We start from the raw sequence: 19,183 nt of genomic DNA on the forward strand, positions 1-19,183 counted from the left end.
CAGAGACCCAAATGTTAATCAGAAGGGCAATACCGTGTGGGTTCCAGAGACAATCCTTTGAGTTACTTCACAAAGCCCTGCAGTGCTGTCATCATTCTCACTTGTGCCTTTTGTAAGACAGATGGCAAAACGGTGTCATCCAAAGAACAATTTTAGTTTGGAGGTTTTCAGAGCAACTGTGAAGCTAAAATTAATCCTAGCTCAACTTGTAAGAGAGCAATTAAAGTTAAATAATCTCAGCAAACCCCAGCAGGAAATGAAAGTATCTCTAAAAAGCAGCAGACAATTTTATTTTGAAATTTGGCTTTACATAAAAAAGGCACATTCTTCAAATATAAGTTCAATGGCGATGAAAGAATTTTTTATTTAGCCTCCAGAACACAATCTGTAAGTTATCTGCCACCTCACTGGTCTGGCTACCTCACCTTTCACACTGTGCTGTATTAAAACGAGACGATATGGCACAAAGCAGCCCTTCCCCAGCACAGGTGTCCCTGTGCTCGTGGAATGCACACCACGATGACACATGAGTGTGTCACAGCCAAGCGCTGCTCTTCTCAACTCTCCTCAGTATATACAATGTCTGCAGCTTAAGTAACCTCAGCAATTTTGTGCCATCTATATACACTTACATATAAGCTTTTAAGTCATTAACAGTCCTGTCAAGTATAACTGCTATTTACAAAATAAACACATATAAGAGATTTGTGGAATTACAAAAAATTCTGGATGCATTTCTTTAGTAAAAGTGTAACTATATCACAAAAACTTACCCTGTCAAGAGATAGTTTTAATGCCAAGCAAGACTATTTTAATCAACATCTGAGGATGAATCATACTGAAATGCCAAGTTAATATCTATCCTGCTGCAGGCCTACTGTAATTCACAGTCTGGCTTCACAGTGTGTTTCAGACTAATTACACAGATTTTTGGGGCAATATTAAGAACCTTCCATGAAACACCACCCTTCATCAGAATTTGTTTTTAAAGCAAAATGACCTACTGCTCTAAACTCTCTCAATAACCCCCACAAAGAATATTTACCCTAACGTTACACAGAAGATGGGACTAAAAAACTCAATTCCAAACGAATTCTTGAATTCAGGCATCTCCATGATAGGACATAAAGAAATTATTACAAAATATTTTACTATTGCTCATTTTTTTCCTCTGAAATATCTGTTACATAAAGTACTTTACATACAATGAACAAGACACTGTCAAGTTTCATCTTTAAAAATACATAAAATGCATTTTGCAAATCTGAAGGCCAAACATACACAACATTCACAGCTCAAATGTTCCTAATGAGAAAGGCTTTAGTACAAAGTATGCCACTTACTTCCCATCTGTGTCTGATGCAGCTGCATAGTGCAGAGGTGTACAACCCCTCTCATCAAGGTCATTCACACTAGCTCCAGATCCCACAAGGGCAAACAGGCACTGATAATTACAATTGGCAGCAGCATAATGGAGTGGAGTTCTTTAGTACACATTTAAATAAAAAGTACAATGGTAAATAACAGCAAAATAATATTATAGAGACAGAAAAAGCAAAATAAAGTGAAACTTAAGTCCTCGTTACATTTTTAACAAGTATTTGTGGTGAAGAACACATCATTACAATATTAAAAAATGGGGCCATTTTCTAGGGACCATTTAATAATGCAGAACAATATCTAGTGGATTTATTTGCCAGCCAAAATATGCACAAACTTTGTATTAAAGGAAGCTTTATATGGATTTTCTTGTGTAAACTTGTAGAGGGAAATCAAGTTTACATTAGAAATATTATTTTCTGTTAAGTAATTTCAAGCCACATGGAAAAACATGGACAAATAAAAAAACTGCACAGCAAATAAATGAAGTAAAAATAAAATACAACAATTAACAAGCAGATGTTTCTGATATCAGAATTTTGTTTAAGAGATGAAAGCATTACTTATTTTTTTAACTATACTAACATAGCAGAGACATTGAAAGAAACAGTTTTAAAATATAGCTTGTTGTCTTAAAATAAAACCATGAAATATTAGTACTGATGTATAATCTCAGAGAAAACTTATCCCAGCTTCAAAAACACTAACAATTCTCTAAATAAACTGGTTCCGCTAAAATTTCAGATGACTCAGACTTCCATTTTTATTTTTAGAAAGAGATTACTGCTATAAATATCTCTATTTTGAGGAGACAGTCAGGCTCTTTAAAGTGTCCCACCTCTTCCCTCTCTTTTAAAGTGACTTTTTCCCATTTTTCTCCACTTTAAACTACTTGAATATTTTCCATCTCCTAAAATGATTGCTCTATATAACATGCACGTTAAACTAAAATCCAAGCCAAACCAAGAAATAAAAACAACTTTCAATGACAAAAGTTGTGACAGATATTTTTCCTTTCTCAGGAAATAATGGAAGTGGAATTTAAAGCAAAATACAACTTTGAATCTGTAACACTTTCCTCAATTTCTACTTCTGCTGTTCACATCCTGGAAAATCATATTTTCCATGATGTGATGTGAGATTTTACACAAGTACCGGTCATTTCATCTAAACTTAAATAATCCCGTACTAAAAATAGAGATTAATGTCATTCCAAAAGAGTTTAAAGCTTAAACAGGGAAACAGAAATGGATGGATATAATGAAAGGAAAAAGGTGAAGCAGTTGTAATAAAATTATGGATATTTTAATAAAAAAGCTTAGAAATAGCAATAAATTTACAGACTTGCCTAATACATTATTTGGAAAACATTACTAATGTCCTTGGATGACAGCAATTTAAACACATTGCATCCACATTACAAGCAAAAAAAGGCTCACTAAAATTACAGCTGAATTTGAAACTTAGGTTTTAAAAGCAAGACCAAACACCTACTTAACAAAACACAATAAACAAACTATATTTGTGACTTTTGACAACATATGCTGAAGCATCGTTTATTAGAGACATTCACTGCATCTTAAAAAAGCATTTTACCTGGAACACAGACACTTGCCCACACAGCAACAATCTACTTCTGCAATACAAATCTAGACTGTCTTACCTTCCAAATCTGTCCTTTTTGTTGAAGTCTGCACCAGTGTTTAGCAGAAGATTGAGGCACTCCAAATTCCTATTAAATTAATGCACTATTACTGATGATTGCAAATTTTATTTCTTACTGCTGGCCTCTACGACTATCAGAACTGCTACACATGTACATCTCATGTTATTTTTAATGGAACCGAACTATAATATTAAGTTTTTGACAAATACATTTCTGCATGTAACACATAATTGCTAGACCAAATCAGTAAAGAATAAAAATTATTTCAAGACAACATATATAAATTCTATTGATATCAAATGGCATGCATAAAGGACATAAACATGAACCTAATTCAATAAAAAATTCAATTCTTGTAAAGAAATAAACAATAACACCTGCATGTCACATGCTTTTTGCTACCAGGATTCCAGCACAGAGGCAAGTTTTTGCTGCATATTTTTAAGGCCAAATATAAGTTGCAACATAAATATTTTACTTTTTAGTGTAATCAATTCTCAATAAAATATGTCCATAATAGATGTACAATACTGTTTATTGTTTAAACTCTATCTTGGTAACTTTCCTATATTGGAGATGAATGAGGGAATGTGTCACAAATTACGTGTTTTTATATGAAAAGAGCACTTTAACCTTAATCACTTGCAACGATGATGTATCTATCAAGTATCTTTTAACTTAGAATGATTAGTTAACAGTATTACTTAACATTCAAACAGAAAAATGAAAATATCGGTATCATGGAGGAGTTCTTGTGTCCCACAAAGTGTATCATGAAATTTATTACCCAATTCTTCCAGGCAATTTTGAGTAGTTGCTATAGAAAACCTACAATACAATAACAATAATCAATATGGATCACAACTTAAGTGATGAGCAAGTAGTTCTGACTACTTCATCCACCTAAACTCTGGAATTTTGAGCAAGTAGTTCTGACTACTTCATCCACCTAAACTCTGGAATTTAATTATTGCTTTTAATTTTGTTAGACTGATCTTTTGTTCATGGATTTGGTAAAAACAAATTTCCCCAAGTTGCTGTTCTCCACCTCATGTCCTACAGTAACCTGAGGTGGGCATGCCATTTTAGAATGCTGTAAATTCTAAAAATTCTATCATCATCTGTGGAAATTAAAAAAAAAAAAAGAGACAGCTCATCCCCAAACATAAAGCTAAGGTAAGGCTGATGATACCCGGACACTGTGCTCCAGCAATTACTTACTGAGCTGAATAGTTAATTTATTTTCATTGTTTGCAGACAGAATCCATCTTCAAATTATTTTCATGTTTACATAAATTCCAAGGGGAACACACAGAAGAAATACTAAAAAATGAGCAGGAATGATCATTTGAAAAAAGAACACTAAATATGAAAGCATCAGTGCTTTGCTGCATACCCTCCAGCTGCGGCTGCATGAAGACAAGTCCTGCCAAAGTCATCCGGTGTGTCAATGTCAAAACCTACAAAACAAATATTTTGTAAAATCATTATGTAAGACCATCCTTCACAAAACTGCTGTCATCCACTATTCAGAGAAAAGCTTGCTAAGCAAACTTAACAGCTGTTTGCAAAAAAGCACTCGAACATTAAAAATTACTTAATTTGAAACATGTCCTTGCTATTTGCAATATTTAGAATAACAGGCATTTAAATAAAACTCAAAGGGATCAGGTAAAAGACAATTAGTTGCTCTGAGGCAAGAGGCTGTATTCTTTCTTATTCTATTTACCTGCTAATATTTCTGTGCAATTTACTATTGAATATACAATATATACAAATAATATGAAAATTCAAGAATATACTAAAATTTATTAGTATTATGCAGAGATTATTAATTTGTGGTGATGTCAGCATTACTAAATCCATGAGCTACTTAAATTTCGTCCTTGAGTTTAGCACCTTAGTCCCAAAGAAAGAACTTTGTTAAGCTGGAGTGATGGCTGCAAACAACAGTTAATTACAGAGCGGCCCTTTACAGATCATTGTAGGTTTTTCTTTCCAAAATGGCTTGACTATGGAACCTCAAATCTGAGATCACAAAATTTGACTGTACAACTCCATATCTAGCAATATATTTTGACACAAAGATTAATATTTAAATCAGGTTTCAAAGCAATGTCTTTGGTTTGAAAGAACTACTCTATTCTACCAAGAGTCTTGCTCCTGCATAAGGTAACTTACTCATTAAATCTCTGGTTTTGGCACCTGGGGAATGCTGGCTTTTTTTTTTTTCCTTTTTAAGAACCGTTCAACAACAATAAATAATGAACAACACGGGATGTGTTATTCAAGAGTGTTATTATTTTGGAACTATTTTCCTACTCCATATCCCACAAAATTGGTTTTGTATGCACCACTATGTTCTGTCATTTCAACAGGCAGTGCTATATGGCAAACAACAGAGTTTACCAATTCGATTTGAAAAGTAGCCTTTGATGTCTTTTCACATCTCTAGGTTGCTTTTCTACCACCAGTAACAACTTAAATGTGATTCAGTGCTGGAACAAGGTAGAATGGGGATATTTTGTTAAGGTCTGCACATGAATATTAATTAATTTGAAAATAAGAGATCCTTAATTTACATAAAGGAGACTTTTCCTCCCAAAAGCAAAAGGGCACATAATCTGCAGACACCGATCCCCACTCCAAGAGCATGCACTAACATGCTCTTAGCAGTATCCAGCCTTTCCAGCTTGAAGGCTGAACATACTCTTCAAATCCTTATCTGCTCCAGGCTAGATTTACATCGAAGTTTGCTGAACTCATGTAAAACTCAAAGAAATCACTTTCAAGTTTTCTGCAGGGTTTTCTTTGCCATACTGAATCTCCCGTAAGGGCACAGCCCGCACAAAAGCATGTTTAAAAGAGCCAGAGCGGCCCTCATTTTGAACGCATCCAACTGAAATTTTGTCAATGATTGGACAGTTCTTTCCCAGGGTGGATCCTTGCAAGCTTGCTCAGGACAGGGCAGGACAGCAAATAAAAAGCCTTACCAGTAGGCAGTTTTAGTTATATTCCTTTAGTTCTTCTCCTAGGCTTCCCTAACAACCAATATAAAGGTGGGGAAGCAACTTCTTACTCTTCCTTTTTCCCAACTCTCTCCTCTATGCTTTTCTTCTTTCAAAAAACATTGTCTCCAGATTAATATAGCCCCACTTAGTTTATTCTTATTCTTCTGTTCCTGAAGCTCCCTTTGGATAAATCTACTTTCTCAGAATTGCAACAGTTCAAAAAGCTCAGTTCAAATTCACATCAGACTCTGGCCAACAAAGGAAGTAATGACCTTACAGCCTCCACAACTTCAGGGAGAAGTCAGGCAATGAAAGAAAAGAGTAGTTTGTGTTGCATTTGATTAACAACAAACCACCGATGCAACAGCTTCTTAATGCAGCAGTCCACAGAGTCTTCAGAGTTATTAGGTGCCCACTACGGGAATAGATAGGAATAGACTGATCTGTACGAAGCTAAAGACATCATGGAAGAGAAACCGGAGGATGCTCCATGAAGCCAGAACATCAATCATTTTCCTTGAAGTTTCATTATAGTCTGAGCCAGTCATCCCACCTCTACAGCCAATTCAAAATGCACAAACACAACATTAAAAACTTACAAACACATTATTACAATTTGGATGACTTTTTTTTCAATTACTTCAGCAAAAGTTTGCATTCACTTTAACTATGGACTATCCATTAAAAACAAGCACTGGCCTCAGGTGACCAGTAAACTACAAAGAGTTTTATCTATTACCAAATTAAGATTTAATTAAAAGCTATCATGTGAAATAGAGAATGAAGGGCAAAGCACCTATAATATTTTAAAACAGTATCCTACCTGATGAGAGGAGCTTTCTGCAGCAGTCTGAAAATCCACTTAATGCTGCCAAATGGAGAGGAAACATCCCATGTATACCCCGCCTAAGATACACCATAATCAGGTATCACAGTTTCATTACAATTAAAATAAAACAAACATTATTGCGTGCCAAAGTGCATATGCGTAGTGGGTTCAGCAAACCACCTAATTAGAATACTGAGCTAACTTCACATATTAAATGCTTTCTTACAAGCTCTCAGGATGCACTAAGTCAGTGCAGCAGCCTATTAAAACTTGCAGAGCTTTTATTTCAAATACAGAAAAGGAAAATTATTTCTCTTTTTTTTTTTTGGTACAAATTGCAATGTATTGAGTAGCTACTTAAAAGTACAGTACAGGATAATATACAAAGTATTTCCTATTTCAAAGTGAAGATGATATTAAAAATCACACTGGTCTTGTTAATAAAATAAATACATTTCTAAATTCTCTCAGTTTGCATTCATGTCAGTAAAGGTACCTACTTTGCAGTGTCAGCACCACTCGTAATCAAAGTGTTGATTAATAGCTCATGGCCATATCTTGCTGCTATGTGCAAAGGGGTATTTCCATTCTTATCTTCACAGTCTATTTCAGCTCCTATAATAAAAAGTAATTACTAAGTAAGAACATACATAGGCATACAGACACTTTTGTTAGAAAAACAGCACTGATGATAATTTAAGGAACACTAATAATTGTCAATGAGTAACAACTTTGGATTTAAAATCTATAAAGCTTTCAGAAGTACTAGGTAGTTATAACAAGCAAAATAGAGAAAAGTATTGTATTATGTAACTACATGTAACAAACTTTCTACAATCTGGTTATGGAAGAGAAATCTCCATCATTTTCCTGCATTCTGAAAAAGAAATGGTTCTTCAGTGTAATTTATCCAAGTTTATAAGCAGATATGCCCGATTCCACCATTAACTGGTCTATTACTGGACATTGGATATGAAAAAAATTCAGTACATTGCTACCAATACAAGAGGACAAAAATGTTCATAATACTGGAAAGCCAGTGACAAAACTCTCCCTCTCCCTTTTTACCATTTTGAATGATGGTTTGGGATCTTGAAAATCTACCATGGATCGCCGTCATGTGCAGAGGTGTTTTCCCATCTTTACTCTGGAAAAGAAAAAACCCCAGTCCCTGTGTTTACTTATGGTCAATAACAGTAATCCACCAGAACTGACCAAAAAAACCCAAAAAAGGGCATTCTTTTCATTCTTCTTTTCCCTCTGTTCCATCCTTTCCATGCACTTCTGCCAAATGAACACTGGCAATGACAAGTCAGTAGGACATGGCAAGCTCCTCACAAGAGCTGCTCTTCATCACTCTTCCAGCTGTGAGTGACAACTCAGCCATGCCCACTCAGTCACTACTTATGTTTTTAAGATAACTCTCAAGAGGATGATGACAGCACATAACTTTAGCAAAAAGCCTATGTCCAACCCTTCCCCTGCATAAATCTAAAACAAAACAATGCTTTGTTTCTTGAAAGAAAGTAGCTGTATTTACCAGAGTGTAAATCACACATTATACTAGAAGACAAAACATTAAAAAGCTCATGTGTTTCTTGGCAATTTCTGTAAAGGGATGTTTATAAGCAATTTATCATAAACCACAAGTAATCCCAGGGTAGAACTATTCAACTCTAATTGGTACTATACATTTGAAATGCACATCTTAAACGTGTACTTAGTCATTCACCCAGTAAAGATGTCCTTTAAGCAGGCCAACAGTAACGCATAAGGAAACTTCAATTTTTAACACCTCAATCTCAATGCACTTACAAACCCATTTTTTTCTGTTGTTATTAGTTAGGATGATTTCCCCCTTGTACTTTATCACAGGTAATGGGAAAGTTTTACTGCAGAAAAAGATTCCTTAAATGCACTCAAAAGAATCACAAACATCACAAGAAACTACAAGGACTGCTGAATGCACACACATACAACACCTTTAAATTTTAAAAGTAGACTTTGAAGAGTACAAAGTGTTCACAAAACAAAGTTAAAAAAGACAGAGATGGTAGGGGGAGCAAAGAATATGAACATAGACATTGAAATATCACAAATTACTGTTATCTGCAAAAGTGTCTTCCCATCTTTACTCTCCCATTGAAACCAAATGGCAAAGCTTCTATGGATGTGTTACTGAAAGTCTGCTGGAGACTGTTTTAGGGAAAGATGGATGTGGAGCTTTTAGTTGTGTCACCACACCGAGCAGCATACACCACCTACAACAATGCTATTATGGGAAACACTGGCTTCTCAGACCTAGATTGAAAGAAATAAAACACTTGATAATGAAAGTCAAGTTCTCTCTCTATCTTTCAGCTAGCAGATTTCTTTGACCATAAATAAACCAAAAGACAACTGCATATCCATAGCAGATGCAAACACAGAAAATGGCATAGAAATCCACTTGAGATATTGGACAATCAGTTTTAATTCTGTCATTGAAGGCCTTAAGAAAAGGCCAAATGAACACATCATAAGTGACATCTTCCCAAAGCAATCTCTGTGCTCTGATTTTCTTTCATCTTTCTCCCATGATTTAATTCTCCTCTCTTTATGCAAACATTAACATTCTCTATGTCCAATTACTTTACTCCTTTAAAACAACTGTTACACATCTGATGTCTCTTTCCCTCATATTTCTCCTTCTTTAACCTGGAGAATCTATTAATTAAAGAAAAATTATCATATAAAATAAGTTTAGTGAAGTAACAGAAGAATTTCAGGGCTTAGCTAAAGTAGCCTGCAGTCTCACTGGCTCAGATGAGATAAATCTGTATCTCAAAGGTAGGCTAAAGAAGACGAAGAAGATGGAGCTGAAAAAAGGTAGATCCAAGTCTCAATGAGTACATTAATGAAGTACCTTACAAAGACACAAGAATAACTTAAGGTGACAGTATTAGAAACTCAAGAGTACAGTGGTCAAGTGAGAACTTTCACAAGACAACTTCAGTAAAATAAGCTACAAAATAATTTTCCAGTTGTAAATGAAAACCCTCAATAACGGATTTTTAGATTTACTCTGTTCAAATTTACTTAAAAATGCACTTAACATAGATTTCTAAAACAACGGATTTGATTATCCACAGTGCCTCTCTCATGTCTAACATTCTCAGGCTCTTATCCAGCCTCGGAATAACGTAACACACAACTGTCTGTCAACATATAGACATAGAACTGGTATAAAATTAAATGAAGATAATAATTCCCATGTTGAAGTCAAACTGCTAGGTATAGGATTGCATTCAGAATTTGCTTCTAATAGACTGCCACGAGGGAAGGATATACAGTCAGAACCAGTAGCCAACTATTTCTTCAAGCAATGAAACAGGAAGCTCTATTTACTGAGCAAAGCACTATTTCCTGAGATGCCAGGAGGTTGGACTGCATAAGCAGAGAGGTATCTTCACTTTTGCTTCAATTTCCCTTTCTTTATGCCTTTAAGGTCTTCTATCTAAATATCAAGGTAGCTACAGCTGTGTGGTTTTATGAGGCCAGCCAGGATCACAGCATATGACAGAACAGCTATGGGCTAATGTTAACTTGCTGTTTTCAGTGAACCTCAGTTAATTGTGGCAATGGGAAAGACATCACCCAAATCCCTATCACTGTAGAAAACATATCCATAAAATACGTTAGATAATTTTTTTTGCTAAGAACAATTTGCCAAGAACAGTAGTTGATATTAGGCAGAAATACTACAGAGCATAATGATATCAAGTGATTACTCAGATATTAACTGTACTCAAGACTACTGAGCTTTACTGAGGGTCAAGGGAAATGCAGGTCTACCATGTCACAGCATTCCTCCAGTGAAATCTCCCCCTAGCAACAATTCCTCTATTCTACTACCACCAAAGGAAGTACAAAACTACTTCTATTTAGGTCACTGAACTTCCAAGCAGCAATGGGGCCCATAAAACAATTAATACTGTCCCATTACATACTCATTTCAATGTGTTCTTCCATGCGTGGAAATCCTGAATAGTAAGGCGAGAGTGCTGCAGTAATGAGCCATACCTAACAAGATTCACTGTTCTACAGTGGACCCTGACAAGGCTATGAAAAATAGCAGGAAATTACATCCTCTGCCTCCAGAAGTGATAAAAAGCATATAACATATTTCTACTGTTCTATTATCTTGTGCCACATAATCCAGTCTCGAGATGAGGCCAGATTCACAGAAACACACAAGAACTTACCCTCCATCTGCCATCAAGAATAAGAGTGGTTCCCTTTTGCTCTCCTCAATGTCACCCACAGCAGAAAGTGCACTAAAGTACTGTCTAATCTGCACCTAGATTACCCCTCTGTTACCTCTAACAACACAGAACCAGTTGCACATGGGAGAAAACTATTGCATCAGCTTACACAAGCAAGATAATTAAGATGAAAAACAGATCTCATAACCATTTTAAGAACTACTTTGAACTTAAGCCTCACTATTTGGAAACAGAACAGAACACTGGCTTCACTAAATACTTGGCAAGAAAGCTCTAATTCCATCTCATTTTAATTCCACAATTTATTCTTACCTACACAACATACTCTTATTTTTTTAGGGATTACTCTTCTGATTAAATCCAAGGTTTACCTTTATAGATCTTTCCAGGGAAGCAGAAGTCAACTTGAAAATTATCTTCTTTTGCCTCAGTTTTTGCACTTTTCAACAGTGCAAGTGATGAATTTTCATATACAAAGTAAGGCTGTTCACACCTTTGGGTGCAAATTTACAGGCCAAATTCTTTCATACTGGTATAAAACCACAGAAATGCTATTGACAGAATTACAGTGGAAACACCTTGATAAGGAAATAGGATAAATGCTGTTATCAAGCTGTAATTGCTTAAAATCTCTACATAGCCCTACTTGCCTAATTTTTCACTTAACAGTTTTGATACATACTAAATCAATACATTTTAATTAACCCCAACCTACAGATAAAGTTACTAATGCTCTTTCTGAAATCGAGCCCTCCGCACTTCTTTCTTCTACATCAGAAATATACATAAAGTTATGAACCCCTGCAGCCCTGCATACAGAAAAATTCACTTGGCTTGAAAACATTTGTCATAGAATCATAGAATGGTTTGGATTGGAAGAGACCTTACATATCATCTAGTTACAACGCCCCTGCCATGGGCAGGGACATCTTCCACCAGACTACGTAGCTCAGAGCCCCATCCACTGTGGCCTTCCAGGAATGGGGCATTCACACCTTCTCTGGGCAACCTGTGGCAGTGCCTCACCACCCTCACAGTAAAGGATTTCTCTGCAATATCTAATCTAATGCTGCCCGCTTGAAGTTTGAAGACATTCCCTCTTGTCCTGTCTCTGAATGTCCTCAACAAAGTCCCCCAGCAGTTTTCTTGTAAGGCCTCCTTTGTCCTTACTTGTCTAAATAACATACATATATAATCAATAGTGTATTTAACAATGTGGGATCATTTTCATGGCAGATCACATGTTTCTGAGAAATGATGTTTCAAGAATATAGGACAGAAGTCAGCCAACCCTGCAATACTGAACCCTCAGTCATATCCAGTCTGGGACACCAGGCAGGGAAGAAAGCTGGCAACAAAAATAAGCGGACTGTGACCTGGATATTTTAGGGCAAGTTAGAAACAAACCCCGTAACACAGCTCCTTACTTCTGCAGGCCACTTTGGTCATGAATTTTTCCACAACTGTTATGTACATTTTCATTAAATGAGCCATATATCTAAATATATGTAACAGTGAGCAGGAACCTACATCTAAGATTTTTCCACATCAAAGACCTTATTTTTAAAGTACTCTCAAATTCTCAGTTTGTTATGGTTTTGTACTAACAATAAATATAAAATTGTATTTTAGAACTAGTTAGTTGAAAATCAGGGTGAATTGCTTTGAAAATTACTGCTTACATGAAGTGAAAACAAGCATCACGATTTTAAACAGAAATGTCAGCTATTCTAACATTCACTTCCTGAACAGGTTGTGCCACAATTCAAACAGAAATCTAATAAGCTCATTTTTAATTTCTTCTGTTTTGTTTTAAGAAACAAGAGGACAGATAATTCTCTCCTACCACATGTGGGTGATAGTTCACGCAATTAGACATTTTGCATAAGGAACACTTGGACTCCTCATTCCATATACCCGTTTCCCACTTCCCCTCGCCTAAAACCTGTCAACACACCAGATATTGCCACTAAATATTTCTGAATGCAGCTGAATTTTCTTTACAAGAATAAAAATCAATGTAGCACAAAACAGGAGGTCTCACTTCTCATGACTTTACACTACCAGCTGGAGAAGACAACAAAAGATACAGGTTATAGTTTTCTTTTATGCTTGTGTGTATTAGAAATTCTGCCTACAATATCAAAATATATATAAAATACTAGATTCTAAGAAATATTCTGCAACCAAAGACTTGTGACCAAGCAGAGATTTAAAATGTATATGTTCTAGTTACCAAGTTTTGCTGGAGTAATTAAAACACCAGCTGTTAAGACTTTCTATTGGCCTGATCTACTTATATTTGTATTTGTAATACACCCTTCCCAAGTCTGCCTGACTAATTATTCTAGGATCATACAATATCAGCCCTTCAACTGCTCCAGCAATTAGCCTGTTCTTCAGCAATTGGCCATTTCTTCAAAATATCTTTGATTTCCTTCATGTTACTTATTTATAAGAAAAACGTCATTTTGCATTTTTTCAAATTATTTGCTTTTCTTTACATGGCTAGACTAGGGAAAACAAATTATATGGAATTCTGACATTTAGCTGTAATCAAGGTTGACCAGACAGTACTGTCATCCTTCCTGTTTATCCTTTTGGGCTATTTAATACATCCCACTGAGGTTTTCAGATTCTGATCAAGTTTCATGAAGCAGCATATTGGCTCATTTTTACAACAGTACTTTTCATACCAGTAGCCCACCTCTCAGTGGGAACCTCTATATGTTATAAAAATATTTTTGAAGAAATGACCTCTGATAAAGACGTTCTGCATCTTTATGCATGAATGGGTGGCTTTGGATACACCTACCTTTATATTTACATCTGCTCCATTGCAGACCAAAAGCTCTAAACACAAAGCTCCATGTGTTGATGCAGCAGCAAAGTGCAAAGGTGTAAAACCCTTCTCATTCACTTGATTTACATTAGCACCACAGTCTATGAGTTCGTTCACTACCACATCTTGCCCATTATAACAGGCTACATGCAGAGGAGTATTTCCATAGGCATTTGGTTCATTCATCTATCAGAGAAAAAAGTACCATGATTAGTTAGTAGGCAGAAAACTATTTAATGCAGCATTTAGTTCTAACAAAGAAAAATCTCACATCATGAGATTACGTTTTGGAACTCTCTAAAACCAGAAATTAAAAGCAAGTTCTGGGTGTAGCATTCTGATTGAGACGTGCATCCCTGGGAACAGCATGATTGCTTTAAGAGTGAGCCAACCTCCTCCAATTGTCTCCACATCAGTTTCCTGTGTGCAATTTAAGAGAACACACACACCCCAAAAATGTCAACAGTGGCAGTTTGTACGGACATTACATACAAAGCATAGCACAGCACAGATCTCTATAAAAACAGCATTTACAAGCTTCTATTAAAAACAGAGGGTCAGAGAGACTTTTTCTTGAGGGTGTGTGTGTGGGTGTGTATAAAAATGGAGATTTTTGTGGTACACAACATTATACTGAATCCTGATATACTTCTCAATAAAGAACTTGGGCTGCAATCTCCAGCCTTGCAAGACTAAAATGTGATTCGCAGTGTAGATTTCTTACACAGTTTCACAGTTTACTGTTAAGACACTTTCTATGTGCAGGTACTTTAGAGCATTTTAATTTATTTTGCATTTCAATACTAATATGGTCTTACTTGCTGTAGTGTTGAAGTTTCTCACAATTTTTAGTATTTCCCAAAACGTATAAGGTGTTAGAAAGTCAGTAACATCTATGTTATACAAACTGAAGCAAAAACATTAAATTAAATGCGCTTCAAAAATGACTGTGTGGCAGAGCTAGGATTGGAATTCCTATTTCCTGACTTCCAGTCCAATGAACTGAGAGCAAGAAGCATCAAACAAAAAACCCTCTTAAATACTCATTTATTTTCAAATTATTGTGAAAAATCTGCAAGGCTTTTAAGTTACCTGGGAGAATGTGGTTTTATAACAGAAATAGTAGTACTTCCAGATATCTTCATTCACATGGGTTCACTGTATCATAACCTGTCCCTAAACAAAGTGTGCTACAGTACTAACAAGAACACTTCGAACAATAAAAAAACATGTATCACTTAGTTTTATTTTCCTTACATCAACACCAAGATCCAGAAGATACTTGACTACACTGATCATCCCACTAGATGCTGCAGCATGTAAGGGTGTGTATGATTTCTTGTCTTTGCATGTCACTTCAGCTGTATGGGTCACAAGTAATTTCACAACTTCAATATGACCTAAAATAATAAAGACAAATAAAATGAAGCATCATTTTTTATTAATCAGCACAGGTTTGCAAACTTAAGAATTATACAATTGTTATAACATGATCAAGGCATTGCTCTTTTGGACCTAATCTGTAAAAGAACTGTTCTTGTTTTCTAACTCTATCATGAACTATAAAAGCAGCATAAAATAACCATATCCACACACCACATCCAACAATCACAGCACCTGCACTGCAAAAATAAATTTGCATATTCAAAAACCAATCTTGTCTTCTGCTTATGCAGAACTGGAAAGGTAAAGTAACTTTGCAATTATTAAACATTCCCTGCAAATTTATGTTAACAGCTCAAAGACAGTGTCTGTCAGATTTCCACCATCACCTCAATTGCAAACATGCCCATTAAGATTTTTAAATCTTACACAGAAGCTTTGAAAAAATTACACAAACATGAAAAGAAGAAAATATTCTACTTTTACATAAAACATATCCCCTCCAATCTTTACTTGCCAAGTGCTTAAACTGTAGAACCAAATATTACAGGATTTAGCAAAGCTCTGTTTTCAAGACTGACTCAGACAGTCTCTGAGGAACTGAAGCCTTTTGACAGCATCAACTGCTCTCCTAAGACAATGGGAGAGAAAGAGTCGAGTTGGAATCATGAGAAAGAGATGACAAGGGGGAAGTTTCAGGTGGAAAAGGAAAGGGAGGGCAGGAAGCCCACCCTGAAGGGGTGGGCAGTAGCTCTCAGTGCCAGCTTTGTGCCAGGGGCCCTGACCCCACACCACTGCTGCAAAGGGCGATGGGCTTTGACCCTGAGACCACATGCTTCTCTTCTCCACTGGTTTGTGGGCAGCTGTGACACTGCCTGCTAAGAAGCCATGAAAATGGGGTAACCAAAACAATGTCATACGTGCTCCATTGTTAATTTAATTGCCAAACAAGTCATCACTGAAAGCACTTGGATAATCATGACAAAGTCTGCTGAATAAAGTGGTACCCAAGTTCAACAGAACATGATACACTTAGTGCTTTGCCTTTGTAATTGATGCACACAGATGTGAGATTCTTTGTTTTGCCTTACAAGTCACACCCTTCTATCTCAGTTAAAGAAGTGGTGAGGGGCATCCTGAATACTTATGCTTATATTTATCCAGTCAGACATCTAAGTAGAAAGTATCAAATCCAGCTTTCAGCTTAAGGGCTTCATAAAGAAGTTGAGGGTCTTCACTTTTTAAGAGAATTTGCAAAAGTTTGAATAGGAAGTGTCTACTCAATGGAATACAGACAAAGCCGGTTTTATAAACTTTCAGCCACCATGATACTTACTTTATGCTGCATGCCCAACAGCATACACAACACCATTTCACCCAGCTCAATCAAAACCGTAAGAGTTTACCAGTGCAATGTGAAGTGCTGCAATATTTCACTTCTTAACTACTTCAATATTGTAGGAAAGAAGGGGAAGAGAAATGTAAACATGATACTCATCTTCTGACTCAAATACAGTGGGAACAAGAATGAAAACAAGCTGTACATGAGACAGAAATACAGAAGATACTGAAAGTAGTGAAAGGAATAGAGACGCTGAAAGGAACAGTGGCAGAAAAAACTTTACAGAGAAGATAAACCCCCCACCAAACCCCCTGACCTGCATTGAAAACACAAGCAGCCATCAGTGGAAGACTCCCAAACAGAAGAGCAAGGCACTTGATGTGAGAAGTGCTGCAGAGACATCCCGATGTGCTAATGAGGGCCACGCTAGCACACAGCAATGTAAGTCCATTTCAGTCACAGCATTGCAGCTGGACAGCAATGGAGCCGGGTGAAAAGCAGGAAGGAAGGGAAACAATGGATATAACCCTAGAAAGTTATTTATAGTAAAATGACGAAAAGCATCACTTTTTTATTTTGTAGTCAGTTTTACATGGTGGAAAAGCTTTTAAGGTTTTCTTCAAACAATTGGACCAATGCACAATTGCTCTAAATTGTGAAAGAGAGTCACAATTTTTTTTCTTTGATTCAAGACTTTCAAAAGCCTTTTCTACTATGTTGTCTACAAGGATATTTAGGTTGATTGACATACGCTGAATTACATTTTTCTGCCCAAACACTGTGCCTCTAACATTTTCTGTTAACAGCCTAAGAAATAGCACCAACTAAAAATTAGAATTAATGTAGCTTATCTGAAAAAACAGAAGACTTTTCTCTCATCTAGGCAAACACAAACCAGAAAATGTCTCAGTCCTCTCACTGACACTTGTCAGATTTCTGCCATCTCATGCACAAGTTTCCTTTAATAAAATTTTGCAAATAACCACCTTGAGTAAGGTGGTTGGACAGCCTGTCACAGTTACTGCTTTGCAGATGTAAGTACAATAAAAACACTAATGCAAAATATTGCAAAGCATGTTGGATCAATAATGAAGAATGTTCTTTAACTTCTGGGGTTTCAAGTACTGGTATCAGAACCTGAAGTGCAATGTCATCCAACTTCAAGTTGTAAGTTAAGAGCACTAATGCTGTGATGATCACTTAATAATTCAAGTCTTTCCAAGTCTGATAAAGGACAGTGAAGTACATTATTACTCTGGCAGTACTGACAGTGCATTCATCAAGACCATGAGGACAGTAATTATCCGCTCCAGGAATAAGAATAGCAAGGCAAGAATTTGCAGTTTCAGAGAAGAAATGTTCTTTAAAATGCAATCCCCAGAGTTGTTGTAATGATCCTCTGTTTCAGATAACCCTTGAATGAACTCCTTACTTTTTGTCTAGCATTACTGCAAAATTTTACACCTGTGATTAGACTCACTGGTTGAGGAACATACTTCCTCCTATTTAAAGAGCAAAATCACTTACCTTACTGTACTGTTTCCAACAAATTGATTTTTCTCACCACATAAAACACATTTACAAGGCAACTTGAACTAAACTATTAAGGGTTTTCTGGCAGACACACAGCTAATCTCAATGCTTATAATGCAGGTTTTTTTCCTAGAGATATGTAAACCCACTAAAGACAAGGTGATTTTTTTTTCAACCACAATAGTAATGAACTGAAATATGTACATACCCATATATGCTGCCCAATGTATAGCTCGTCTGTCTTTCTTGTCAAATGCATTAATATTGGCCCCTCTAGACAACAGTAAGCTGACCATCTAAGATAAAGGGGAAGAAGACAAGTCATAATGGGAAAGGAAACTGCTTAAAAAAAGAAAATCATGTAAGAAAACAAAAATGCATGGTTTTCTCCATGTAAATGTTCTGGTTTTTTAATACTCCATAAGCTTGAAAAAAAACTGGCTGCCACACCTTGGCACTAAAAATGAAGTGACTGTAAGGAACACAAAACTTGATGTCAGCACAAACGTTTCTCAGTTTGATACAGCAAAGCTGTGGAATCTTTAAAATCTTCAGCTTATTACTAAGGGATTCACTACAGCTAATGCCTAAAGCAAGCCTATTTCCAATGTGTGTCCAATTACCTATATACAATTAATGGGATTTTCTCAGCAGTCATTTTTCAAAGCTTCAATATTAGGCAAGTTAGAGCTCAATGCATGTATTTTCTCCACATTTCAGAGACAGCACATTCCACATGTTCACACAATTTACTGAACAGAAAAATATCCTGGTCTTTCAATTTTAAATTTACTGTTACTAGTTTAACTCCTCTTAACTCGGCAAATTTACTTCTGTTGTAAAAAAAGTGAATACTGTAACAACCTTTCAAATAAGTGATGTAACATTTTATTTTCCACAACTGTTCTGTACAGAAATGCATACAAAAGACA

At 36.0% G+C, this 19,183-nt stretch overlaps 1 protein-coding gene across 5 annotated transcripts in view; it reads right to left on the reverse strand.

Annotated features, from left to right (window-relative positions):
* Window positions 1–19,183, reverse strand: part of ANKRD28 (ankyrin repeat domain 28) — a 118,315-nt gene that overhangs the window by 20,517 nt on the left and 78,615 nt on the right. For 4 of the 5 annotated variants that reach the window (XR_011698318.1, XM_071561030.1, XM_071561032.1 and 1 more), the window contains exons 6-14: window positions 18,460–18,547; window positions 15,251–15,393; window positions 13,967–14,179; window positions 7,955–8,033; window positions 7,387–7,501; window positions 6,881–6,963; window positions 4,443–4,506; window positions 3,044–3,112; window positions 1,344–1,484 (exon numbers count right to left, since the gene is read on the reverse strand). Coding sequence is in view for 4 of the 5 variants with exons in the window: in XM_071561030.1 (XP_071417131.1) it covers window positions 1,344–1,484; window positions 3,044–3,112; window positions 4,443–4,506; window positions 6,881–6,963; window positions 7,387–7,501; window positions 7,955–8,033; window positions 13,967–14,179; window positions 15,251–15,393; window positions 18,460–18,547 (995 nt within the window). In the remaining variant the exon portion in view is untranslated. Of the gene's footprint in view, window positions 1–1,343; window positions 1,485–3,043; window positions 3,113–4,442; window positions 4,507–6,880; window positions 6,964–7,386; window positions 7,502–7,954; window positions 8,034–13,966; window positions 14,180–15,250; window positions 15,394–17,034; window positions 17,169–18,459; window positions 18,548–19,183 lie in introns of those variants that run through there. The other variant, XM_071561031.1, reaches the window with a different exon arrangement.

This window comes from Pithys albifrons, chromosome 7, assembly GCF_047495875.1.
Source record: "Pithys albifrons albifrons isolate INPA30051 chromosome 7, PitAlb_v1, whole genome shotgun sequence".
NCBI classification, from domain to species: Eukaryota; Metazoa; Chordata; class Aves; order Passeriformes; family Thamnophilidae; genus Pithys; species Pithys albifrons.